General features: G+C 38.2%; 11 protein-coding genes and 2 non-coding genes across 13 annotated transcripts; 8 read left to right on the top strand and 5 right to left on the bottom strand.

Annotated features, from left to right (window-relative positions):
- Positions 1–14: 14 nt before the first annotated feature.
- SKDI04G3350 (putative phosphotransferase) lies at positions 15–2,159 on the top strand (the record flags this gene model as incomplete). Its single annotated transcript, XM_056232490.1, has 1 exon — positions 15–2,159. One exon carries the CDS (start codon positions 15–17, stop codon positions 2,157–2,159), a length of 2,145 nt encoding a protein of 714 aa, XP_056086764.1.
- Positions 2,160–2,336: 177 nt separating this feature from the next.
- On the bottom strand, positions 2,337–4,433 carry TRS85 (Trs85p; the record flags this gene model as incomplete). Its single annotated transcript, XM_056232489.1, has 1 exon — positions 2,337–4,433. One exon carries the CDS (start codon positions 4,431–4,433, stop codon positions 2,337–2,339), a length of 2,097 nt encoding a protein of 698 aa, XP_056086763.1.
- Positions 4,434–4,656: 223 nt separating this feature from the next.
- TMN2 (Tmn2p) lies at positions 4,657–6,675 on the top strand (the record flags this gene model as incomplete). The annotated part of the gene is made up of 1 exon (XM_056232488.1): positions 4,657–6,675. One exon carries the CDS (start codon positions 4,657–4,659, stop codon positions 6,673–6,675), a length of 2,019 nt encoding a protein of 672 aa, XP_056086762.1.
- A 1,154-nt stretch (positions 6,676–7,829) lies between these two features.
- Positions 7,830–7,903, top strand: Skdi_4.trna12I. The gene has a single exon. It is a non-coding gene; the product is annotated as a tRNA-Ile (tRNA).
- A 156-nt stretch (positions 7,904–8,059) lies between these two features.
- ARP10 (Arp10p) lies at positions 8,060–8,914 on the bottom strand (the record flags this gene model as incomplete). The annotated part of the gene is made up of 1 exon (XM_056232487.1): positions 8,060–8,914. The coding sequence occupies one exon, from the start codon at positions 8,912–8,914 to the stop codon at positions 8,060–8,062; it is 855 nt and encodes a 284-aa protein (XP_056086761.1).
- A 227-nt stretch (positions 8,915–9,141) lies between these two features.
- Positions 9,142–10,566, top strand: TMS1 (Tms1p; the record flags this gene model as incomplete). Its single annotated transcript, XM_056232486.1, has 1 exon — positions 9,142–10,566. One exon carries the CDS (start codon positions 9,142–9,144, stop codon positions 10,564–10,566), a length of 1,425 nt encoding a protein of 474 aa, XP_056086760.1.
- A 296-nt stretch (positions 10,567–10,862) lies between these two features.
- Positions 10,863–14,633, top strand: SPO71 (Spo71p; the record flags this gene model as incomplete). Its single annotated transcript, XM_056232485.1, has 1 exon — positions 10,863–14,633. The coding sequence occupies one exon, from the start codon at positions 10,863–10,865 to the stop codon at positions 14,631–14,633; it is 3,771 nt and encodes a 1,256-aa protein (XP_056086759.1).
- Positions 14,634–14,702: 69 nt separating this feature from the next.
- STE5 (Ste5p) lies at positions 14,703–17,456 on the bottom strand (the record flags this gene model as incomplete). Its single annotated transcript, XM_056232483.1, has 1 exon — positions 14,703–17,456. The coding sequence occupies one exon, from the start codon at positions 17,454–17,456 to the stop codon at positions 14,703–14,705; it is 2,754 nt and encodes a 917-aa protein (XP_056086758.1).
- Positions 17,457–18,371: 915 nt separating this feature from the next.
- Positions 18,372–20,153, top strand: ARX1 (putative hydrolase; the record flags this gene model as incomplete). The annotated part of the gene is made up of 1 exon (XM_056232482.1): positions 18,372–20,153. The coding sequence occupies one exon, from the start codon at positions 18,372–18,374 to the stop codon at positions 20,151–20,153; it is 1,782 nt and encodes a 593-aa protein (XP_056086757.1).
- Positions 20,154–20,383: 230 nt separating this feature from the next.
- Positions 20,384–20,815, bottom strand: TVP15 (Tvp15p; the record flags this gene model as incomplete). Its single annotated transcript, XM_056232481.1, has 1 exon — positions 20,384–20,815. The coding sequence occupies one exon, from the start codon at positions 20,813–20,815 to the stop codon at positions 20,384–20,386; it is 432 nt and encodes a 143-aa protein (XP_056086756.1).
- Positions 20,816–21,431: 616 nt separating this feature from the next.
- BMH2 (14-3-3 family protein BMH2) lies at positions 21,432–22,238 on the bottom strand (the record flags this gene model as incomplete). The annotated part of the gene is made up of 1 exon (XM_056232480.1): positions 21,432–22,238. One exon carries the CDS (start codon positions 22,236–22,238, stop codon positions 21,432–21,434), a length of 807 nt encoding a protein of 268 aa, XP_056086755.1.
- Positions 22,239–25,221: 2,983 nt separating this feature from the next.
- Skdi_4.trna11Q lies at positions 25,222–25,293 on the top strand. The gene has a single exon. It is a non-coding gene; the product is annotated as a tRNA-Gln (tRNA).
- Positions 25,294–25,543: 250 nt separating this feature from the next.
- GRX3 (monothiol glutaredoxin GRX3) lies at positions 25,544–26,296 on the top strand (the record flags this gene model as incomplete). Its single annotated transcript, XM_056232479.1, has 1 exon — positions 25,544–26,296. One exon carries the CDS (start codon positions 25,544–25,546, stop codon positions 26,294–26,296), a length of 753 nt encoding a protein of 250 aa, XP_056086754.1.
- Between the last annotated feature and the right edge of the window lie 191 nt (positions 26,297–26,487).

Here is a 26,487-nt window from a genome sequence, read left to right as displayed (position 1 = left end):
ATTAACAAGAGAATATGTATGTAAAAAAACTCCGACGCAGAATGCAAATTAAAACATGCCATTTGGAAGTGTCACCATCAAAGAAAATATCATTATCTACCATTCCCCTGAAAGATCCTGAAGTAAAATTTTATGTTGGTGTAGATGTGGGTACAGGCTCTGCAAGAGCCTGTATTATTGACCAATCTGGTAACATGTTATCATTAGCTGAAAAGCCCATAAAAAGGGAAGAATTGAGGCCGAATTTTATTACTCAGTCTTCCAGAGAAATTTGGGATGCCGTTTGTCATTGTGTTAAAGCGGTTATTCAGGAATCAAGAGTTGATCCGGACAGAGTTCATGGCATGGGCTTTGATGCAACTTGTTCTCTAGTAGTTGTATCAGCCACTGACGCTAAAGGAGTCGCGGTCGGACCTGATTTCACCAAGAATGATCAGAACATCATATTATGGATGGATCACAGAGCTATGAAGGAGACTGAAGAAATCAACTCTTCTGAAGATAAATGTTTGAAATATGTTGGAGGCCAAATGTCTGTTGAGATGGAAATTCCTAAAATCAAATGGTTGAAGAACAACTTAAGATCTGAACTTTTTCAAGATTGCAAATTTTTTGACCTCCCAGATTACTTGACATTCAAAGCCACGGGCAAAGAAAACAGGTCATTCTCTTCTGCCGTTTGTAAACAGGGGTTCCTACCAGCTGGTGTAGAAGGGTCCAATCTGGGTTGGTCTGAAGAATTTCTGAACACTATTGGCCTCTCAGAGCTTATAGAAAGCGACTTTGAGAAACTAGGCGGATCGTTAAGGCATAAAAAAAATTTTCTGAGCGCAGGCGAATGTATTGGTTCGTTAGATTGGAAAGCTGCCCGCGAGCTAGGTTTGACGGAGAATTGTGTGGTGAGCTCAGGACTCATTGATGCATATGCAGGCTGGGTTGGGACTGTAGCCGCCAAGCCAGAATCGCCAATCAGAGGTCTTGCGGAAAATGAAGATAATACGTATAATTACAACGGCGCTATTGGTAGACTGGCTGCTGTTGCAGGTACATCCACATGCCATATTTTGTTGTCAAAGGATCCGATCTTTGTTCACGGTATCTGGGGACCCTATAGAGATGTTCTTGCAAGAGGTTTCTGGGCTGCGGAAGGCGGCCAAAGCTGTACGGGGGTTCTTTTAGATCATGTTATAAAAATCCATCCAGCTTATACTGAACTATCCCAATTGACGAACGCAGCAGGCGTATCAAAATTTGAATACTTGAACTCAATGCTCGAGACCATGGTTAAGAAACGTAATGAGAGATCTGTTATATCTTTGGCCAGACATCTATTTTTTTATGGTGACTATCACGGTAATCGGTCACCTATAGCGGATTCAAATATGCGTGCTTGTATTATAGGGCAATCTATGGATAATTCAGTTGAAGATCTTGCAATTACTTATTTGAGCGCATGTGAATTCATATCACAGCAGACAAGACAAATTGTTGAAGTAATGTTGAAAAGTGGTCACAAAATTGATGCTATTTTCATGTCGGGTGGGCAGTGTCGAAATGACCTACTAACGAGATTGTTGGCTGATTGTTCCGGTCTCCCGATTGTGATTCCGCGGTACATTGACGGTGCAGTTGTATTTGGCTCCGCTCTACTTGGAGCTGCCGCAAGCGAAGCTTTTGATTTAGCCAAGGGAAGAAGAACTCTCACAACAAAAAAATCTTCCTCGGCACAGGAATTTTTCATCAATTCATATCCATCGCCACAGAATTCAGCAATGCGACATCAAAACTTGGCAAGTGATGTAACCTGCTCTTATAACTTACCAAATTCGATCTCAAGTGCCCCCGATACAATGAATAGGCATTCTTCAACAATTTCTAAGCAATCACGAGGTGATATGTCCTCTGAAGAAAGTAGCAAGGGCACCCTGAATACTGTAGCACTCAGAAGCTTGGAAGAAAAAAGGTACCGTGGCACAGGTATTCTATGGAAAGTTATGCAAGAGCTAACGGGTGATGCAAAAGCGGTGAATCCTAACAAGGCAACACATCCAGATAGAATCCTTCTAGATACAAAGTACCAAATTTTCCTTGATATGGCTGAAACTCAGAAAAGATACAGACATATGGTAGATAATTTAGAGGAGTCATTTAGTAAGTAAACAAAAGCAGCCACCTGGGGTTTTTGCAGAGTTAACATTGCGACCGATGGAAATGATTTTGGAGGGGAAAAAAATATATTAAATGCTTTTATCACGAAACGAAATGTCTCGAAAAAAACTCTATAAGGTTCATACATAGACTTTATACTCAAACTATCACCTTTCTATAGAAAAGAGTCATTCTATAAAATTAATGCTTGTCGTAGTTGGATTTTTCTCGGTTGGTCCTGGCGCTGAATCCAGATCCTTTAGATTGAGTTGACTCTTCAACTTACTTAAGATTGAGTCATTACAATGTAAAAATTTTATCTCTGAATACGTGCTTTCAATGTCTTTCAAACACCAAGAAACCTGCCTCCAGTGTTTTTGTTCTGCCCATTTCTTGGCTGCGATTAATCTAAAAAAAGCTGCCTTGCGTCTTCTTGTTAAGCCCTCGGATAATATGTCTTCCTCTATAAAATGGTCTGTGTAGTGCTCGTCGCCATTTCGGAGGTCCTCAGTTTCCTTAAAGCTTTTTTTCATCACTCCAACTCTATGTTTAATTCTAGGGTCAACTCTCAAATTATAGCAGTCACTGAGTCTCTCCCAAATCATGATTTGTGAGCAGGGTCCCAACTTACACTCATCTAAAATAGTTTCCAGATACTGAATAGCATAAGGTGTAGACGTCCACGTATCACTTAAAGATAAAAATAACTCAGAAGCCAAAATCATACAACGCGTCTCATATGAACGTACAGGCTCTGTAACGCTTGAAGAGGACAACTCTTTGCCTTTATGACGCTGAATTTGCGAGCACTTTTCGTATGTGGCCAAAGCTCTCTCAATTAAGGGATTTATATCATTTTTAATCATCTTCACGGTGACTATGCTTTGTGCGCCCATCAGCAGTGATACTGCGCACCATTCAATGCACGAAGCCAGATATTTGGGAAAAGCATCTAAATCGTCCATTAGTGATTCGTATGTGGAATAGGCAGTTTTGAAGTCGGAGAGCATCATAGACCAATCTGCCAATTTCCTCATCAAAAATTCAGAAGATGAAGATGAAAAATACTCATTACCTTGGCGGTCTCTCGTTAGAGAGTTATGTTGATGACTGCCGTTGGCAGGATTCTTATTCATGAATTTTTTGAAAAATTTTGCACCATTAAACAGCGACTTTCTTGGCTGTAAGATCGTCTCTTCCCAAAATGACACTTTTCTCTTCATAAACGGTATCATTAAATCGTAAACCAAATAGTCGAGAATATCATAAATTGAATTTATCAAAGGTAGGGAAAGCGTTGTTTGAGTTGGAGCCTGTAGAAAGAAAAGTATTTCTTCAAGCGATGACATCACTGGTTGATGCAATTTAATACTTGAGTTTTCATCGTCAATGAAAGATTCTTTCCAGAGGGGTAAAAAAATGCTCTCGACAAACAATTGTTTTTTTAATTTTTTAGCCAAAGCCTGACATTTTTCGAATTCTTCTTGGGATTCGTCATTATAGCATATTAAGAAAACTGGAAGCATTTCATTTGTATTCATGAAAATAGGAAAGTTTTCGGTGTTATGATTAAGGTTCTTGAAATTAACCAAAAGATCTCTTGCATCCTCATATACTTCACCATTTGAAATATCTAATGCAATCAAGGAAAGGATCGGATGATTAAAGGTTTCGTAAGGTGATAAGTTATTTGTGGAAGAAATTGCCAACGAAAAAAAACTATGGTAAATGGACTTCTTTAAAAGATCGTGGGGAGCCGTTTCATTCGTATTTTCGGTAACTAATTTCAAATAATTATCTAAATACACTTCCAAAGAATGATAATTAAACAGCATATCATTGGTGTCCCTTGTTTCGATCAGATCACCCAACGGTCTTGTAAATCTAATATACTGAGATTGCGTTGAATCCCTCTGGAAAAGACTATTTGACCTGCTGCGGCTACCTTTCTTCAACGCATTGGGGACTCCTAAGTTTTGATTTTTGGAAAGCGATTCCATTGAGACGCTAGTATCACTCACCTCATGTTCATTGGGTCCAACTTTACCTTCATTGGCTTGATCTCTGTCAGAGACACAACCACCGAAGAATCGTAGCAGCATGTACAGAGAATCGACATTGTACGTCTCCTGAATATGTTTGTCAAAAAGTGGGGTGGAAGTAACTGTTATCACCGGAGCTATAGCATTAGAAACTATCCTTTTCGCAATCTCCGGAGGCACTATCTCTTCACTATTATCCAAATGGAAAAGTAGATTCATATAATGCTCATACGAAAAAACCATTATTCATCAATTTGGGGTCTATAATGACTTGAAGTATAAAAGTTTTCTATTTGTTTGAGCTACTTTAACTCAGTTACCTGCCCATCCATTAGCCTTTCTGATATTTGTCCGAAGAAATTGCAAGTTTTTGTTTACAGTTGAATAATGTTGAGGACCCTAAACTTACAAGAAGAAGAGATCCAGCGCCTATGTTGATACATATATATACAGCCAAAATTTCGTAATGAAACAGAGTATTTGGCTGGCACTTCTTTCTTATATTCCTGTAGCCAAGGCGTTCTCTTTGCCCGGATTATCTCCCACCACATATCACTCAAACGATGAAATTCCACTATTGGTTAATCGCTTGACTCCATCCATTTACTTTCAGCATCAAGACGAAAACGGTAATGATATCTCTAGCGATAAAGAACATTTCCTTTACTCCTATGACTACTATAATGAAAGGTTTCATTTTTGCAGACCGGAGCATGTTGAGAAGCAGCCGGAGTCGTTGGGTTCAGTCATATTTGGCGACAGAATTTACAATTCTCCGTTCCAGTTGAGGATGCTGGAGGAGAAGGAATGTGTTGCTCTTTGTAAAGGTACAATTCCAGGCAGAGATGCCGAGTTCATTAATAGACTAATTATAAGTGGTTTTTTCCAAAATTGGCTTGTGGATGGATTGCCAGCAGCAAGGAGCGTTTACGATAGCAGAACAAAAACGAACTATTACGGTACAGGATTTGAGTTAGGTTTCACAGACGTTATACAAACCGTCGGCGATGAGACGGTCCCCAATACAATGGAAGAAGCTGATATGGACGCCTCAAACGCCGGTGCCACGTTACATATCCGGAGTCCTAAGAACATAAGGCCCAACCCCGTCAAAACGGTAGAATTACCTTACTTCGTCAATCATTTTGAGATCGTGGTGGAATTCCATGAGCGTGGTAATGACAGTTACCGTATTGTTGGTGTTACTGTGAATCCTGTATCCATCGAAAGATCGTCACCTGGATCCTGCTCTAGAACGAGGAAGCCTTTGACTCTTCACGAGGATAGAGATAACGAAGTCTACTTTACCTATTCCGTTAAATTTGTTGCTTCTGCTACAGTTTGGGCTACGAGATGGGACAAGTATCTGCATATTTATGACCCGCAAATCCAATGGTTTTCCTTGATAGGCTTTTCTGTTATCGTTATTTTACTCTCATCTGCTGTCATCCATTCTCTACTGCGGGCATTAAAAAGTGATCTTACTCGCTATAATGAACTCAACTTGAATAACGAATTCCATGAGGATGCTGGTTGGAAGTTAAGTCATGGTGACGTATTTAGAACCCCGCCTAAATCAATGCTGCTATCTGTGCTTGTGGGTTCGGGTATTCAATTATTCCTGATGATTATATGTAGCATTTTCTTTGCTGCCTTTGGCCTTGTATCGCCTATTTCAAGAGGTTCTTTGCAAACTGTAATGTTTCTTCTTTACGCACTATTTGGATTTGTAGGATCCTATACCTCAATGGGTGTCTACAAGTTTTTTCATGGACCCTATTGGAAGGCTAATCTGATAATAACACCAATTTTGCTCCCTGGTGCAATCCTTCTACTAATTGTAGCAATGAATATTTTCCTATTATTTGCTCATTCTTCTGGTGTAATTCCAGCAAAGTCGTTATTCTTTATAATATTTCTGTGGTTTGTAGTTTCCATTCCGTTGTCTTTTGTGGGTTCAGTTCTTGCTCACAAGAGGTGTAGCTGGAATGAACATCCAACTAAAACAAATCAGATCGCAAGACAAATTCCACATCAGCCTTGGTACTTGAGGACAACGCAGGCAACCATGGTTGCGGGGATCTTTTCTTTCGGCTCTATTGCTGTTGAGTTATATTTCATTTACTCCAGCCTATGGTTCAACAAGATTTTCTATATGTTTGGATTTTTGCTTTTCTCATTCTTACTGCTAACTCTAACAACCTCGTTGATAACAGTTCTAATCACGTATCATTCTTTATGTTTGGAAAATTGGTTATGGCAATGGAGAAGTTTCATCATCGGCGGTTTAGGATGTTCAATATATATGTTTATCCATTCGATACTATTCACCAAGTTTAAGCTGGGGGGGTTCATTACAGTCGTGCTATATCTTGGATATTCATTCATTATGTCTGTCCTATGTTGTGTAGTCACTGGAGCAATCGGGTTTTTCAGCAGTATGATCTTTATTAGAAAGATCTACTATGCTGTTAAAGTCGAGTAACTTAATATTTCGATCCTGTAAAATAAAAGAGATAAACAAGGAGTTTTTTTACGGTTTTAAATGACGCCTTAGTACGCCATGTATGTCTATAGTTTATAGCATGACAAACTTTTGATAAATTACAGTGCAGACTTCCTTCTTTTTCTTGTTTACTAGTCAAATATTGTAATAATATTATGCCTCGATCATCAAGAATTCTACATGTTGTGCCGATAATGTTAATAAATATTAGTATTAATCAAGAACAAAAGAGAAATTTTCTTATACTATATATGACGATATACGAAACACGTGCGTTGAATATTTTAGATATGTTCCGTATTGAATTTCAGTCAAATTTTGTGACAATTGTTGGGGTTCCATTTTTGATAAAGTTTATAATATTTTGTGTATAGAATATACTAGAAGTTCTCCTCATGAATTTAGGAATCCACGAAAGGGAATCGATAAATTTACATGATCTTTTTCATATTTCTTCCTTCATTTTATACGTCTTTATTCATTGATCCTATTGCATTATCAATCCTTGCACTTCAGCTTCCACTAAATTCGATGACAGTTCTGAATCTTATTTTACTGGTCTGATAGTTTACGTCATCTTATCAACACCGTATATTATAATCTTCTAGCCACATGAATGCATGTATCAATCTGTTTTACCGATAGTTGATGGATAGTTGGTTCTTGTTCCAATATGTTCCAACAAAATAACCTTGAATATTCGAGGTAGTTGTTTTACCATTTCCATAATTCGCGAAGATATGTATCTTTTCGGAATTTGTTTTTGTTGTATCTCAAAATGAGATACCTCAGCATTACTAGATTTATCAACCTAGACATAAAACATGTATGAAACACGTACGAAACAATAGTTCCAAAACAGACAAGATTGAGTATACTAGGCAGCCTACTTGCCTAAGATGAACCAAACCAACCAAACGTATAAATACCTGAACAATTAGTTTAGATCCGAGATTCCGCGCTTCCACCCTTTAGTTGGATTCAGATCTTATATAGATTATATAGGATAAGTAACATTCTGTGAATCACGTTAATAATAAGTCTGACAACAAGTTACTCTCCTAAACGAATTTAGGATTGTCAAGACATCCGGTATTACCAGAGCCCGTAAAACAACAGTTTTTGTACAAACAGGTCTCTTGGCCCAGTTGGTTAAGGCACCGTGCTAATAACGCGGGGATCAGCGGTTCGATCCCGCTAGAGACCATTTTTAACTCTTTACAAACTGAAATGAACCTGTGAGCTACCTGATCTTGGCATCGGAGTTCCCATGAACTTTTCTCCATTCAAGTTTTATTTTTGAATTATGAATTGGCTTGAATAGAGAAAAGTGGTTTTTTCTCGGTTACATAAAATTGGAACACTATTTTGTGCATTTTGCGCCGGATCTAAAGTAGAAATCAAACCAATCAGGAGCAATGTTGGGATCATTATAAAATTCTTCTCTTTTAACTCCCACAACGTTTACTCCCTCAGCATGCAAAAGCGTTTTCGCGTATATAGAACCGCCCCGCCAGCAATTTTTAGATAATTGGATTTTAGACATGTCCATTTTCTGCTTGAATAAGTCTCTTATTGTTGCTTCATATTCTTCTTCAACGTTTACTAGAATGATATTTTCTCTGAGAGGTTTCCTCAAGTCAATAGGAAGTGAGTTTATAATACATTTCGCAAGATTTATTACTGGAATTTCATCGTCATCTTGAATTTTAGAGTTGTAGTCCTCGTCAAAGAATATCGGCGTGTAGGGACAGCCCGAGGGATAATCATCTAGTACAAGCTGACTTTTACCCCTTTTTGAGTACCTTATGTATTTTTGCAGAGGTCTGAGGTCAAAAATGGGTACACACGTAGTATGAGCAGCACTTACATCTATAACTAACGCATTCGTTGCATTGCAGGATATACAGTGCATGATGACTCTGGGAATAAACGACACGCAAGCACACTTTAATTCTAATAACAGAATCCCACAGATAATTCTCTTTTCAATTATAGAAGTAAAGACATCTTCCAGTATTAAAACATGTACTTCTTGATTTTCCAAGGGGCCGTACATCTGAAAATAATGATTAAATATTTCTTTCAGCTCATCACTATTTTCTTCATCGATGGTACCTGTCTTCCAAGGAATCGTCTCTTGCGGACATGCGCGATCGCTTCTCCCAATTTCAATTTTATTGCCTTCCCAGTAAACGATCACAATACTATCTGGCATCTCTGTCTTGACGCATTTCTGATGGCCGTTTTGAATTTTTACGCAGTATTTATCTTTTTAATCTTCTGTGACTTTGTTGTTGTATAATTTCGGCAACAGCAGAAGTTCGGATAATTCAACTCTGACAAAAAATGAACCGCATTTTGAAATCTTCACACCTTTTTATGAAGTTTGAATTCACTTGCAAAGACCACTCTCCCATCAAAACAATAATACTGTAATAAATTATGGGTGCCGTTATTTCTTTGCCTGTCAGTATGGCGGGATCGTTCGTGGCGTCCTGTTTTGGAGGCTGTTGCTCAGGTTTAGTGTCTAAGACAGCATCTTCCTTAGGGTCTTCCTCCCTGGGGACAAGACTTCTTTATGCTTTTTGGCTTTTGATAAACTCACTAATATCATGGATATCGTATTCCGCAAACAAATCCATCCTCTGGCCTGGGAAAACATGCACAGGAACTGGAGAGTGTGGGTTCTTTACTGTCCATAGATTGAATTTTGCTTTGGGGTGCTTACATTTGATACTAGCGTCTGTACTAATGGGCGTAAAATCAACTAATGATGTGAGAGCAGCATTTCAAAATTCATGGTGGAGTTTAAAATTTATATTGTATTTATGTCTCATTGTCCTATCATTTGTTATTCCTAATGACTTCTATATTTTCTTTTCCAAATGGGTATCGGTTCCCAGTGGGGCGATTTTCATTCTAGTTGGCCTTATATTATTGGTAGACTTTGCTCATGAATGGGCTGAAACATGTATTAGTCACGTTGAGTCAGAAGACGAGGACTCCTCGTTTTGGCAACGATTTTTGGTTTTAGGAACAACTTCCATGTACACTGCGTCGATTATTATGACTGTCGTTATGTATGTTATGTTCTGCCATCAACAGTGTAACATGAATCAAACGGCTGTAACAGTCAATTTGATATTAACTGTTATAACACTTATTTTATCGGTGAATCCCAAGATCCAAGAAGCTAATCCTAAAAGCGGGTTGGCCCAAAGTAGTATGGTTTCTGTTTACTGTACTTATTTGACAATGAGCGCCATGTCTTCTGAACCAGATGACAAAATGTGCAACCCATTGGTTAGATCTAGTGGGACCCGTAAGTTTAGCATTATCTTGGGTTCATTATTCACTTTTGTCGCGATCGCTTACACAACAACGAGAGCTGCGGCCAATAGTGCATTTCAAGGTACTAATACCAATGGTGCTATATATCTAGGCAACGATATCGAGTACGAGGGGCTAGGTGGACAGACAAGAAACCAATTAAGATATGAAGCAATTAAGCAGGCTGTAGAGGAGGGATCTCTACCAGAAAGTGCCTTGTACGATACGGCTTGGTTAGGGACACCATCGTCGACTGAAGGTACTATAGATAACCAAAATGACGACGAAAGGACCGGAACCAAATACAACTACACTTTATTCCACATTATATTCTTTTTGGCAACCCAGTGGATCGCCATCTTATTAACCATTAATGTTACTCAGGATGATGTAGGAGATTTTATACCGGTAGGAAGAACATATTTTTATTCTTGGGTTAAAATTGTTAGCGCATGGATATGTTATGCACTTTACGGTTGGACAATAGTGGCACCAGCCGTTATGCCCGACAGGTTTGGTTACGAGAATTACTACTAAGTAGACTCATTGCACGGAACTTTTTTTTTGTATATGTAACGAGTAACAAACTTTCAATAGAGGTACTAGATTTTATTTTTGTATTCAGGATTTTTCAAGTAAAGCAGACCTTTTTTTACCAAATATAAATTTCAGTCACTTTGAAGAGCTCGGAGTTTGCGCCGTGCCTCAAAAGAATAAAGAGAACAAAACCATCTTGGATACAGGACACTCATGGGGGTAAACAAAAAAAGCAATATTAAGACAGCAGTGACCTTGAGGAAAGGCAATTGTAATTCGCAAATTACCATTAAAATATGGATTCTATTGTTAGCGTTGTTGAAGATGATATCAAGTATGCGCAGCGAGTAACTAGCTTTTGCTCACCACAAAATGCCAATGTCAAGGTCTTCACTATTCCTCGACATTCTTTTACGGCTTTTAGATTATCTTATGTCTCTCCCACAGAGCTTTCCGAATGCTCTCAAGTGACTTTATTGGGGGGAATCCCAAAACAATGGTATGCTGAACAAAATAGTCAGGTTTGGAAACTTCTCAGTAAAATTACACTTCGGAAGGTTAGAAAGCAATCGGATATGCTAAAAAGATATGGCTATGGAACAATTTATAAAAAGCGTGTGGAGAAAATACCTACTGCGTCGTATTTGAGAAAGCACTTTACGTGGTCTTATGGAGGTAACACAACCACCCGCAACAGCCATTACCTCAAGGACCACAAATTTGAGATGGAAAGAGCTAATTCAAGCCCCGTACGGGGTAGCGAACCTAGAATGGCTCCATCTAAAAGGTGCCAAAGCTCTTCTGATCAAACGCTCCAGCAGAAAGAGTCTTTGAAAGAAAGAAATACGGAACTTCCTAACAATGAGAGTATGAAGACTTTACCCTTGAAAGAAACGGCACAACCGGCAGCAATAAAGCCAGTTGAACGGAGAAGGGATCACAAAAAGACAAATAAAGGTAGTGAACTAGTTCTTTCGGATCAGAACCGAGAAAATGAACAGCAAATAGAAAGCTCGCCCGAAGAAAGTAACTCACAGTTTAATCGAATAGTGACTCACTCTTCGGCAACGAAGGCTAAGGATGTAGAATCAAACATTAACAGACAACCCTCTGAGACGACTTTAAGGCATTCCCCTCACAGTGTCGTTGCGGCTGCAGATACGCCAAGTCCCGATTACAACAGTTTTTTAAGTGGGTCAGAACAGTTTAGCCATTCAAACAATTTGGTCGATGGCCTTTCTGCATCTAATACTATCGATAGCCTGCCATTAAACATGAATGAGAAAATTATTCTTGAAGCACTGCAGAGTATGGACAAAGAAAATCTTATGATATGGAAAAACTCTCGAAATGCAGTCAATTATCCCAATAATGAACAAAAAGTTTCGGATGAAAGAAAGAAGATTACCGATGCTTTTCACAATAGAAGGAGAAACTTAGACGAGGATATCGGTAATTTTGTTTCGAACGGTCTTCCTTTCTTTAATGTCTTGCCCCCATGGCCAACGGAATTGACGGTCGAAGAAAAGAATATGCACGATAGATTAGTATCTAAGCATTCTCATCACATAAGAAAACATGTCCATAACGCGAGAAACAAAACTTGCTGCAAACTTAAAGATAGTGTTGGTACTTTTTTGGGCGTGACGAGTTCACTAACAAACAAAGCGACAGGTAGGAAACACACAGGTCAGATTCTCAAGAAAGAAAAAATGCTGGTGATGGTGAAAGAAGCTATACAAAATAAGGTGCCACTTCCGAACTTCTCTGAAAACGAATGTTTTGATACAAGGGTAAGTGAACGGTGGAAGGAATACATTGTCATTGCAAGATCTACCGGGAGGTTTGATCCTCCCATTCTTTTACAGTTTTACCGTCATCGCCATATTCCAGAAATCGAGGATATCAGCAGCGTAGCTAAAAAGTATCATCGTAATTCGTTGGATTTTTTTCTTTCAAGAAATTGCATTGTAAGATTCTATAGCTCTCTGGACAAAACTATATCCATTCAAAAGCCTGATAAGCGGCTAGATGGATTCGTAGACGAAAGCATTGAAAATAAAAACGGATTGAAACATTACTCTCCTGTTAAAATATTTATTTTGAGATGTAATAGCATACGTTCATCAGGTAGATGGTATAAATTTCTTCTTGAGACTTTGGGCCGACAGTTATTTACACCAACCATCAACTTGAAAATTCCACAAACTGAAATCTCAATAAAAATCAACCTAAATGAAATCATATTTGAAAAGTTACGAGATTTAGGAAAACAGGAACGAGAAAGACTAAAAATATGCTTTCTTGAAAAAGGCTATAAAGTCTTCCAACACCCCATTTTGCGATTTTTCACTATTGCTATCTTAGAGAAATTGAAATTAGCACATTACGATTACCTGATTAGCAAGTGGGATTTAGAGAATCCTGTATTAGGGTGCGCTTTGAAGAGATATGATAGATTGGAGTGGATTCCATGTGACGAAGATTCCCTAATAACTGGGATTTTCGCTTTTTGCCAATCGCATCTAATTCAATACAGGCCAATTGTAAATTGTTCAAGGGTAACAAAATCCGTAAATGGAGAATTTCTAAAAGAAACACCACCAATTGAAGGCTTTTTGATAAGGTTGACCGACAAGTATGGGTCTGTTAGGACGCATTTTGGTAAATATAATATCTCAACCTCTTATTTCTTCACGTGTGACAACTTGCTGTTCTCAATGAAAGCGTATAGAGCGAATCCTCCGCTACCTATAGATGCAATTACTGATGATAACAGTACCGAAGAGGAAAAAGAAGATATTTGGAAAAAATGGAAGACAATTCCAGAGGTTTATCAGCAACAGCCCTATCCCTTGAACTCGGATGATCACATTGAATGGATGAACTGCCAAACAACTCAAGATGAGTATGATTCTAGGGATTTTTATGCTTTTCATTGTTTTCATAGAAGGATCGACCAAATACTCAAAACAGACAGTGTAATTGATCTAACAGAAGTGAAAAATATATACCAAGGAACAAGTACTGATTGTGAGGTTGACAAAATAAAGTATGGTGTTTACAAAGAAGCTTGTGAAATGTTTTGGCACAGAAGCTACGAAGTTGATAATGTTTCGCAGTCCGTTATAAATATAGAAACCTCCAACGGCCTCTTATTAAAGCTTCTTGCGTCATCAGCGACAGTTGCGGAGCAATGGGTCACAAAACTGAAAAAAATAATGCAATATTGGAAGAGCAAGCAAAAAGAAGATACAGACAGGCTGTTGAAAACAAGACGTTCCAACGCTGGCTTATTGATGCTAAGTGGCGAAGAGGAAACGAAAATTGGTGAAAATACATTACGCTGGATTATAGAACATGGGCGCGCAGATGAACACACTTTCAATGCGAACGGAATATCGCTAAGTAGGCCGTTAATTCAAAAGGGATCTTTGTATCAAAAACCACACAAACATTCTGTTTTCTCAAGGTACTACGTAGTTTTGATATCCGGTTTCATTGTTTTGTTTCACTGTTTCCATAGATCGACTACAGGCTTTGCTAAGGAAGTTTTAGAATATGCACATTATATGACAATTCCGATTGACGATTGTTATTTATACTCTGGAACTACAACTGAATTAGACCTTTTACAGAGAGATCGTACTTTTGATGAAATAAATTATGGATCTCATGCTCTTCCTCGAGTTTATGGGGACGGATGGCGGTCTGTAGAAGACGAAAGTTCACGGTGCTTTACTCTTTGGTTTGGAACAAGACGTGCACTTTCTAGCAACCGCTCGCGAAAGAAAGGGGAGGAAACGCTATATACACATGCTTATGATGGACAAAGTAACTTTGTTGACCGATCCCCTCCTGTGGAAGCTGACCTAGATAACTCCAATGAGCCAAATAACAAAGATAGGATTCATTTCACCAAAAAGTTAGGTGTAAGCGGCAAGTCAATGGTTTTCATGGCGAGGTCAAGGCAAGAAAGAGATCTTTGGGTAATGTCCATTTACTACGAACTTGAAAGACTAAGAAAAACAGCAACCTTTTCAATTGAGCGAAATCAGGTAACGTGACCTTATACAGTTAGGGATCAGCAGGCGAAAGTTCTCACTATTATTATAGCATAGAGCTTAATATGTATTCTAAATATAATCCATATGGAGCGGATAAGTTTCATTGCCGCTTTCGATGAGACTCGAAATCGAACCACGCCTCGTTATCTCACCGATTCTTCTATCCATATCACTGAGCAGCAATGCTGACACACTGTTATCGCTTTCATTGGTATCTTCTCCATTAGAATAAAGCGAAAGCCTAACATTGGGGAACAGTGGCGATTCTGTTGCAGAAACGACAGATTCCAGTTTGTTCACATTGCAATGTTCAATATCGTGATAAGGGTTTCCGTCATCAGCTAGATTTATAGTCAAGTTTCCATTGCCAAATGGAGAATCAATATGAATAGTAGTCGTCGATTCAGCGTCCGATAGTGATCTCAAACTTCTGTCAAAGTCATTTTCAGTTGAGTTATCATCATTTTCGTCTTCTTCGTCTTCATCAAAACTTAGACTAAAGCTATAACAGAGAGTCTCTAAGACTAAATTCCAGGAACCGACCTCAACCAGTTCATTTATTCTATCACTATAATCAACATTCAAGTAACCCACTTTAACCCTCAATTCATTAGGTCTTCTTCTTCCAAGACATGTAAAACATTTATAATCTTGAAATAATACAGATTTATCGGCTTCCATATTACTATTTGATACGCTTATGATACCCAGATGTTCATGAATCTCTTCGGGATATAACGTGTTTTTTAACCAGGTGGGAGAAAATTGTATCAAGGAACGCTTTGATTCCAGGTTTGAAATGGCATTCAATGAAACTACCTTATGTGATACAGATCCATAGTCCAGAACATTATTATTTCGGTCAACGAAACAAAACTGCAGACGTGGAAACTTGATCAATAACGCCTTTAAACTGTTATAAATGACGATTATACATCTTTCTTCCTCTATTTTTTTGAAATCAACTTGCAAGATTATTACCAAATTATCAGGTTTTTCACGTTTTAGGGAAAGGATTGAACTAATCGTGGTCAAAACAGATTGTATGGTATTAACACTACTTTGTGCAGACGATTCTGATAAACCCAAAGTGAATCCCCTCCTGATGATTACTGTATCGTTTTCATGATTCATATTTCCAACCTCCACAACTTTATTAGGATTGATTAAACCTAGAAATGTACTCGTCTCATGCTCACCACTATCTCCACTATCTGAAAAGTTTCTCAAGATCGGCAGAATAGGTAATGTGGAGGTGATATTGTCTTCATCAAACACAAAATCATGGTTTAATAAGGCTGATATCCATTTTTGTACTGTCGTACTTTCATCTGAGTTTATTTTTTCAACAATGTAAAGGTTTGATGAAGTTGAACAATCTTCTTTATTCAAAGTACACTTGAGAACTGAAGCTTCCAGTGTAGTCATTTTCAAACAACTGACTGGTGTGAAGATTTCCAAGTTTTTTAGCCTAATTTCCAAAACGTCAACATCCTCGCCATCCACTTCTGCTACTACCAATGCATTTTCAAATAAGAAACACCAACATTGAACGTATTTCTGGCCATCTTCAGAAACCATCAATTTATCCACTAATCGCAGTAATCCATAGTCTCCGTCTATCTTCCAGTCTTGCAAATTATCTTGGAAATTGTTCAATAGCACTTGAATAAAATAAGACCTTAATAGTGGCAGGGGTATTTTGGTTTCGTCATCCCTTTGTTGCATGGAATCAGAAATAATAGAAACAGAATCATTTGCGGACGATACCATAGACGTCATTGTAAAGATAGAGCTCGTATTCGAAATTGTTCTCTTATGACCCGAGGGAATATGTAAGAATGGCCTTTTTGGATATTTTTGTGGAATTTGGTTCCTGTCTTTAGGAGGAGCTGCTAATATGAGATTTGGACTAAGATTTGGAGCCTGCGAATATATCGTTTGTCTTTCAACTGGCGTATACGACGAACCGAAGGGAGGAAGTAGCGATGAAGAAAGAGGAAACTGGGACTGGGGTGTTGTTGGTAGTTCCGAATCTGGAATTTTATGAATTAAAAAATCAGAAATGAGCAAATCTTTCAATTCGTCATTTTTTGGAATGCATTGGACGGCCTTGTTGGCATTTTCTTTACATTTTGTACACAAGGGAAAGAGTGCACCTACGTCAGCCTTTGAATTAGTGCCAAAGGAGATGATGAGACATTCTTGATGACTCAAATGTCCACATGTAAGCTCAATGATCTTTTCTCCCTTTCTTCTGCTGGATATAGGTTCGTCACACAACGTACAAGCGGCGTTTAGAAAGGACTTTTTGCTTGCAGTTCTCGGTATCGGATAGCCAAATGGAGCAATTTTGGGCGGTATCTTATGTGGTGCATGAACATTGGAATTTTCCGCGACTGGAGGCTCGCTGGCTCCGGACCAATCGTTGTGACTTGCATAAAAAAGATTGGAATTGGGTCTTGGCAAAGAAGACGTTCTGTAGGGATGTTGTGGCAAATGGTCTGCGGAAACAGACGAAGGCGTACTTAGCATATTGCCATCCTCGTTACCGGAGAAATTTGAGGAGGTGACTCGAGATTTAGGTGAGAATGAAAACGTAGAAGAAGAAGCAGGAGACGGCGAAAATCTTTTTTTCTTGCCACTACTTTTTTGAAACCTGGCCAATTTCTCTGTCCATTTTTTCCCTCTCGACAATGGAGACAGCGTGCTTGGTCTCTGTACCTCCGCAATTTGTCTAGGAGTTCTTGACGACGAATGATGTTGTGTTGAATTACCAAAATTGTGAAACGGGGAAATTATACTGTCTGTAGGTGTTTGCATCATTTGTATGCTTGTTACTTTAAGTATTTCCTCCTACCTTAATGCGATTTCTGATTAGGTTATCGTAATTCTATAACTCTGTAAATTTTTTCTGTATCTTTTTTGTCGCTTACTTTTCAAAGAAACTCCCGACATTTTATTTTCATATGCAAACGCTTTAGATGTTTGATGCAGAAAAGTACATGATGTGTAAATTTACAAGGTACGCACCGCTGCGGAAGCCGAAAAAGCAAAGGGAAAAGCGATTGCACCTATAAAAGGTAAGTTAAGAGGGCCTAGTTCTTGATGTTTGCCTTGGAATCAGCTCGTTAATCGCTGCATAGGCATCCGTCTATACGCCCGCTCGAGACAATTACGCTATTGCAAATGCTTTTCAATCACCGGACCCGCAGTTCGAGAAATGTCTTATAAAAGACACTCCTTGACAAATCCGATGGCCTTGAGACTGTTTCTTGAACCAAAATGAACTAATTGGTTTATCAAATCCCTTATGGCCTTTCCCAAAAGGAAATGCCATATTTTACTTTTATTATGACGACCAGGATAGTCTCGAAACTGCACAGCAGCAATGAAACCGGATGAATGCTTAAAAGCACTCTACTATCCGTTCAAGTAGCTCGCAGCAGCAGCTCTCAGATACACGGCCCTTGGGCCAGCCTGCACTTATCTTTCACTTTTTAACGTCTCTTCCTAGAAAGAATGAAAAAGATAATGCCCTAAAGAGGAAAGGCCAAAACCCTAACCTTTTGTTACCCGGAATAGGGCTACGTCTCTTCCATTTTTTTTTGCATTCTGAAAAATTTTTACCGAGGTAAAGAAAAATTTCACTAGAAGAGATGAGATGAGCTGGAACATTGCAGTATTTAAGATATATGCTAAATACACTCTGATCCGACCAACACCGCTCAAATTATCATGGCTTTAGCTATTTCCCACGAGGATACTCAGATTTTACTAAAAGACAAGAATATCTTACAGGAATCGGTTTTGAACAAATATAGAACGGCTGGACAAATTGCACAAACTGCTCTGAAATATGTCACCTCTTTAATCAATGATTCCTACCACTCTAAAACCGCAGAACATCAAGTAACTGTGTCAGAGTTATGTTTGCTGACTGATTCGTTTATTTTGACTCGCTTGGAACAGTACTATAAAAACAAGGTTAATGAAAGAGGTATTGCTGTTCCAACTACTATTGACATCGATCAAATCTCCGGTGGGTGGTGTCCCGAGATAGATGATACTCAAAATCTGTTGAACTGGAACAAAGGCAAAGACTCTACTTTTGCGTCATCTGTGACTGGTATTTTGAGGCCAGGTGATTTGGTTAAAATTACATTGGGTGTTCATATTGATGGTTATACTTCCGAAGTTTCTCACACTATGGTTATCTACCCAGTTGATGCAACTAAGCCTATTCCTCAACCAACTGGACCATTGTTAGGCGGCAAGGCAGATGCGGTCGCTGCCGCTCACATTGCTATGGAAACTGTAGTTGCATTATTAGCTTGTGCCTTGACACCAGAAAAGCTACCCGCTTCCTTAGGTGGGGCTTCGAATGGTATCACAGGCCAATTGATCAGAACTATTGTAGACACTATCGCCAGATCTTATAACTGTGGCGTTGTTCCTAGTTCTCGTGTAAGAAGAATTAGAAGGTTTTTAGCAGGCCAGAATGAAGGTATTGTTGCCGAAAGGGAATATAAAGGTGTTATTTGGACAGAATCCCATCAAGAAGCAGATTTGTTGTCTAACACGGATGCCAAGGATTTGGCTGTGGTAGACCGTGGCCAGGCCACTCCGTTCACTAACGTTTCCGCCATTCCAAGTGACGATTTCGTTGTACAATCAGGTGAAGTTTATTTGATTGATTTGAAGATGGCATCTTTGGAACACTGCAATAAAAAGGGTTTAGTTACTTTGGAAACTGTCGACTCTTACGCCGGCAAATCACACAAGGCTGGAGAATTGATTGCCAGAACCGGTGTTTATGTCAGAGATTTTGCTCAATCCCATATTCTTAAATTAAAGACTTCAAGACAATTATTAACTAAGATTGATAGACAAGGTGTTTACCCATTCAAATTGTCTCACTTGTCTTCAAATTTTCCATTTGTTGATGAAAGTGAAGAAGAGCTCCAAAATCTAAAGAAAGATCTAAAATCGTTTCGACTTGGGATGAGTGAGATTTCCAATAACTACCTATGTGTGGAAAGTCCAATACAAATTGCTAGATGGGTTCCATGGGATCATATTCTAAAGGCCACCAATCCAAACGGTAACTTGAGTTACGATGCAACCTCTACATTAACATTACCTGGACATGAACTGCCTTTACCAAAGTTGGGTGTATCAGCTATTAAGCTTAAATCTCTATTGAACTCAACTAAAGAGTCGATTTCTTTACCAGTTGCTCGTGAATGCAATACTATCGTATTGTGTGATTCTAGTGTAAGTACAGGTGACAGATCCGAGTTATTGAGATTAACTGGGGGCTCTAAGACATGCCAACCAAGTTGGATTCACTCTCAACATGAATTGAATCCTGAAGACTCAATTGTTCAAGGCATCTTTCAATTGGCTACTTTGGTCAAGGATAAGAGATTTGGTCTATTATTGAAGGAAACACAACCAATGAAGCAGAAAGGTGCTGTTACTCTGAATGGTGAAGCCGAAAAAACTATGAAAATCTAAAAACCCTTAAAGCTCGTATATAAATAATATAAGTATATCATAAAATGTAAAATAGGATATTATAAAGGAGTCAAGACGACCGTATTGTAACTCCATGATTCATTTGCTCAAATTTTTAAATCACAACTACGTGTTATTGTTGATCAGTTTGCATGAAAAAACGGGAACATTCTGGCTTTTATACATCCTTTTGTAGAACTACAGATTATCGAATAGATATGTTCTCAAAATTAAATCATGTCATCGTCATCATCGATGTCATCATCACCAATTGACAAAGACGAGCCCGGCGCTCTGAAATTAGCAGGCTCTTCCACAAATTGTGAAAAATGGAAGACAATGAAGGCTACCCCCAAAATAAAGGTCAGTATGCCTGCCAACTTGTTATAGATACCGCCGAAGCTAACTATTAGACCCAATAGAATATAAGATAGTCCTCTTCCAAGGAAACTAAAATAAAAAGAGGCATACCTGTAGAGGTTGGATGGCACTTTAAACTCCAGATAAACGATAGGTAGGGAGAGCACTAGTCCATAAACGGCTAGGAGAAAGATGCTTAAATTGGTGAAAAGGTACGTCAATTGCGAAAGGGCAGCAATGATGTCTAAGCAACCAATTGATATGTTTGCAATCTTGAAAAATCTTGGAGGAATTACCGACATCTTTTCGATTTTTGATCTTTTAGATTTGTTTTTTTAATGCTTTATTTACTGTATGCTCCTCGTCAAACGTAGTAATGCCTTTTTTTTTTTAGTTCGAACGGATTCGCATTTGCGGATCTACGCGCCCCCGCCCCCTATACTTTGAGAGGGCTCAAGTGACAAAAATGATGCCTCCACACCATCCAAAAGTAAGATCTGCTGAGAAGATCCAGGAAGCAGTAAGTGCCAGGAAGTAGTATATATACATAGTATGTGGTTCCTTTTTAAGACAAACGATTAGAGCCCATACAATTTTTTTTTTGCGAACCGGGCCAGCTTAGAATACAATATAGTAATTAAAAGATATAATTGTGGTAATAAAAATAGGAATAGATACAGAAAACAGTGATAATAGTGAAACAGAGAAAACTATTTTTACCTTATATATTAAGAAACTATTTTTTTAGAGGTTTTTTATATTTTGTGATCTGTAAACTGAAAATTTTGTGAATTTGTGTTGGACGAAGATATTTTTTCCTTCCTCTAAAAAAGTATCAAAATCGAATTGCATTCATTTTCATTAGCAAGAAAACTGGAGTGATAAATCTTCATTTCTCGTTGTAATCTTTCAGAGCTCTTATTTGGCCGGTTCACCTTGGGTTGGCTCAGCTGGAGCTTGTTGTTGTTGTTGTTGTTGCTGTTGTTGTTGTTGATCTTCTTGGCCAGATTCAGAAATGTCAGAAGTCCATAAGGTCAAATTATCTCTCAATAATTGCATGATCAAAGTACTATCCTTGTATGATTCTTCAGATAAAGTATCTAGTTCAGCAATAGCATCGTCGAAGGCTTGTTTAGCCAGATGACAGGCTTTGTCTGGAGAGTTTTGAATTTCGTAATAGAAGACGGAGAAGTTCAAGGCTAAACCTAAACGAATTGGGTGAGTTGGAGGCAACTCGGTGGTGGCAATTTCGGAGGCCGTCTTGTAAGCTTCCAAAGAGGCATTTGTTGCTTTTTCTCTAGCATCGCCACTAGAAAATTCAGCCAAATAACGGTGGTAGTCACCCTTCATTTTATAGTAGAATACCTTAGATTCACCGGTAGTAGCAGAAGGAATCAAATGAGAATCTAATACGGACAAAATGTCATCAGAAATTTTAGTCAATTCAAGTTCAATTTTAGAGCGGTAAGAGCGAATTAATTCGACTTGATGTTCAGATTTTTCCTTTGATTCTTCTTTCTGTTCGATTGAAGAAACTATTCTCCAAGAAGCACGACGAGCACCAATGACGTTCTTGTAAGCAACTGATAATAAGTTGCGCTCTTCGACAGATAGTTCTTGACCTGAAGAAGCGACAGCCTTCATGTTTTCGACCATTTCCTCATAACGTTCGGCTTGTTCAGCCAGTTTAGCTAGGTAGACAGAATCCTCACGAGTTTGAGACATATTTTTTTATGGTAATGGGTACTTTTTTCGGGTAGATATTATTTATTCCTTTCTATTTCGTTAGAAATTGATAGTGTATTGTTAAATCTTCTGTTTTAGTTTTTCCGTTTCTCTGCTTTTCCCCCTTAATCAATAAAAAAAATAACGACTAAAGTTGGGAGGCAAAAATTTCTCGAATAAAAAAGTTAGTAATGGAATGATAAATGAACAAATGTTTAAGCCAAAACAATTTCTAGTCTCTGACAACGGAATAATTGGAAAAAGTAGACAAAAGCCCCAATATAATATTTTTGCCCCTTTCGGCCGGGGTTTTTTTACATATTTTCCTGAATGCTCTTCGATCAAAGCGGGTGACGCAATGTCGAATCATTTCGAAGATATCCCCGATTTATCCACCGATATTCCTAAAAGCAAAGATAAATAGTTCGGTTATATTATTAGTTGTTGCTGCACTTTTTTTTCTCGCCGTTTCATCGCTGGTTGTATGCACATGCATACTTGGCTTACTTCATTGGCATTGATAATGAACAAGAATAAATCTTACTCTCGTATTTCATCTATGAAAAAATCGAACGCATTCGAATACAACTTCGGATCAATATATCTTGAATGGTTCCAATTCTCTTATTAGAAGAAAGCAGAAAACGCTCTCAGCCAATTTAAGACATATACAAGGACGAAATGTAGAAAACGAAGTAAGCAAAAGAGAACTATAATATTTCACAGCTTTCAAGGCCAACTAAAATACGTTTGAGGAAAGTGGCTATCGTAGTGGTAAAGGATTCAAATCAAAGAAGGTGATGATGTTTTGTGAAAAAAGTTAATGAAACAAGTAATCAATAAATAAAACATACGGTTTGGTTCAGAGTTGGATTCTTAAATCAAAAGAAAGTGGAAGGAAGAATGCAATTGATCACTGCTTTAAGAAGGAATTATAAAAGTATTTGTTAGAAAGGATGTACAAGCCATCAGTATATATAAACAAGGATTGCGACTACAAGTTCGTGTTATAAATGAAGATAAGGCAGAATGAAGAAAGAGGAGAAAGGGCGATCCATTCGATTCGCCCCCTCGCGTCATGGTCGACCATGCACTTTCTACGACGTCAACGGTGGCGTATTGTCATCTACAACGGCTGTCGCAATGGGCGGCTATTTTCGTGTATGCATGTGCTTGTTCTGAGCAAAATGCCTAAAATATATGCTTAAAAGACTATCTTAAGTAATGTACGGACCCGATTCCAAAAACCCCCTTTAGGATGATTATAAGCTGAACACAACGTTTGTGCCAGGTTTGGTTCTGCTAATCCGTAAAACTTGATATTTTTTTGGAGTTCACAAACGATTAAACAAGTACAGGGCCTCGTTGTATGCGTGGTGTGCAAGAGTTTTCCAATAGCAGTGCTGATTTCAAACTATTGCAGCATAGTTTTGTCTTTGCATTGAGATCAGGAAGAAAGAAATAAACGTAATGCTTTATTTCTGGTATCATCATGGTCCGTCGATTTGGCTCTACGAAAGAAAGAACACCAGATGTCGGGACTTTGGCCTTGCTACGAACGATTGCGCGTATAATTTGCTTGAAATTGCTTTCTAAATAACCCTCATCGGGTTCATGCATTATGCACTTATTTCTCGATGACGCGGGGTTTCACAGTTATTTTCTACGTACAAGCATCTTTTTGCGCGCTCCCTGGGCGTCCACGTTTGCTAGGGGTAGTACATCTTGTGTGCCAAGTCCGAACTATAGAATTTTATTGACCGAACCCTTTGATTCATTATAAAATACTAAAACGCCTACATGTAAAGAACAAGAAAATAATGTGCCCTGTTTTGATCCGTAGCCGTTAGCTCTTACTGAACTCCTCAATCTTTGAAAAAAGAATTATTTAAGCGACAATCAAATATCGATTACTAGTATAGCAGACTAAGGTTATCATTCATGCCGCTGAAGTATTACCATATATGGTGTTCAAAAGATGACGTAAATTATGGAATCAACAAGCGCTCATTGATTCAGGGGGTTGGTGATGTAATACGATCGATGAGCGGAAGCACATAAAACGGAGGTAGGAAGATATACACCAATATGTAAAAAAAATATTGATAATACTATTGGAACAAGTAGGTTCATCATTATTCACATAACCAGCCTTTGTTTCCTAATGAAGAATGTTGAAATGACGTTCTATTGGTGGATGCACTTGGAGTCAAAGATCCATTACTTGAACATTAACTTGGAATATATATATATAAATGATATGTGTCGTTACATTGAACTTATAGTAAATTCCCTAGTTTATTATTATGTTGAACATACTTAATATGTCCAATCGGCGTGTGTTTTATATACCTCTCTTATATAGTATAAGTAAGAGTTCTGCTTTTTATTTTTAATTAATACTACTAACTATCAACAAATACACTATAATACATTTTACTCACTAATTCAGGTAGCTTCATAATAGTCTCTCTGCCTAGCGGTCCATGCAGAATAAGTAACATCACGTGAATTATATCCAATCCATATCGACAAGTCCCTACCTGAAAAAGAAAACTTCTAAGTACTACTCGCCCAGTAATGAAATTTTGACTGTTGTATTACGGGCTCGAGTAATACCAAGGTGATTTAGCAATCCTGTTGATAACAGGGAAGTAACTTGTTTGCTAAACCGGTTGTTACGATAATTCACGAGATGTTACTTACTTATATCTAATATATAAGATCTAGTTTATACTTGAAGGGTGGAAGCGCAGAATCTCGGATCTAATCTAATTGTTCGTCTATTTATATTTCGGGTGTTTCATTTGCTTGAGGAACACGTTCTAGAATGGAATTACAAATGTGGTGCTGATATCTTGTACGACTTATATTGATTTATTTCAGACACGTTTTTATAGATATTTCCGTCGTGTTCATTATGACGTACTGTCGTCATGTTGAGGTACCCCATCTTGAGATACAACATTGACATCGTTGTTCTGGTCCTATAGTGTAGTGGTTATCACTTTCGGTTTTGATCCGGACAACCCCGGTTCGAATCCGGGTAGGACCTTAATTTTTACTTTTTTTTCACTCACTTGTGGCGTTTTTCCTCCGTTGCGCCATCATTTTCGAAATGAATTTTTTTTCAGCTGTGTCATGCCGGGTCACGAAATTGAAAAACCGCAAGGTCAATAGAATATCTTTATGACTAAGTAAACTTTCTTCAAGCTTTAAAGATACGTTTGTTTCATCGTTTTCCTTCCCCTAACTACAAACACTCTCAATAATACTATACAGAACAGCAAAATTAACTATAGCAAATGCCTGTTATTGAAATCGACGATCAAGAACAATTTACCTACTTGACCACCACTGCAGCGGGCGACAAATTAATCGTCCTTTATTTCCATACTAGTTGGGCAGAGCCATGCAAAGCATTGAAACAGGTCTTCGAAGCCATTAGTAATGAACCCTCTAATGCCAGTGTCTCTTTTTTATCTATTGATGCCGACGAAAACTCTGAAATTTCAGAACTGTTCGAAATCTCGGCTGTTCCATATTTTATTCTAATTCACAAAGGAACAATTTTAAAAGAGTTGTCTGGCGCAGATCCAAAGGAATTTGTGTCTTTGCTGGAAAACTACAAGAAGTCAATAAATCCCGAATCGACGCCAACTAGTACAGTTGAAAATGTAGGCGCAAATGAAGGAAGTCACAATGACGAAGATATTGACGATGATGACGAGGAAGAAGAAACTGAGGAGCAAGTAAACGCCAGATTGACCAAATTGGTTAATGCTGCACCAGTTATGCTATTTATGAAAGGGAGCCCCTCTGAACCTAAATGTGGGTTTTCGAGACAGTTAGTGGGCATTTTGAGAGAGCATCAAGTAAGATTTGGCTTTTTCGATATATTGAGGGACGATTCTGTTAGACAACACTTGAAAAAGTTCTCCGAATGGCCAACTTTTCCTCAGCTATATATTAATGGGGAGTTTCAAGGTGGTTTAGATATAATTAAAGAGTCCTTGGAGGAAGACCCTGATTTCTTACAACACGCTCTTCAATCTTAAATAAATAAATCTAGTTTTTGTTGAAAATAAAGAAGTTTCCACATTATTGTGTGATAGCATATATATATACATATATATGAATGCGCCTGTGTAAATGAATTTGTTTATACGTTATATAATTGCCCGGAAAACACGAACGCGTGAATAAAAGCTAATACGCGTCTGAATTTTTTTTAAGCTGTTATGGAGAT

This window comes from Saccharomyces kudriavzevii (assembly GCF_947243775.1).
Source record: "Saccharomyces kudriavzevii IFO 1802 strain IFO1802 genome assembly, chromosome: 4".
Classification (NCBI taxonomy): domain Eukaryota; kingdom Fungi; phylum Ascomycota; class Saccharomycetes; order Saccharomycetales; family Saccharomycetaceae; genus Saccharomyces; species Saccharomyces kudriavzevii.
The sequence above is the reverse complement of the archived record's forward strand: the minus strand, read 5'-3'. Positions and strand labels throughout refer to the sequence as shown.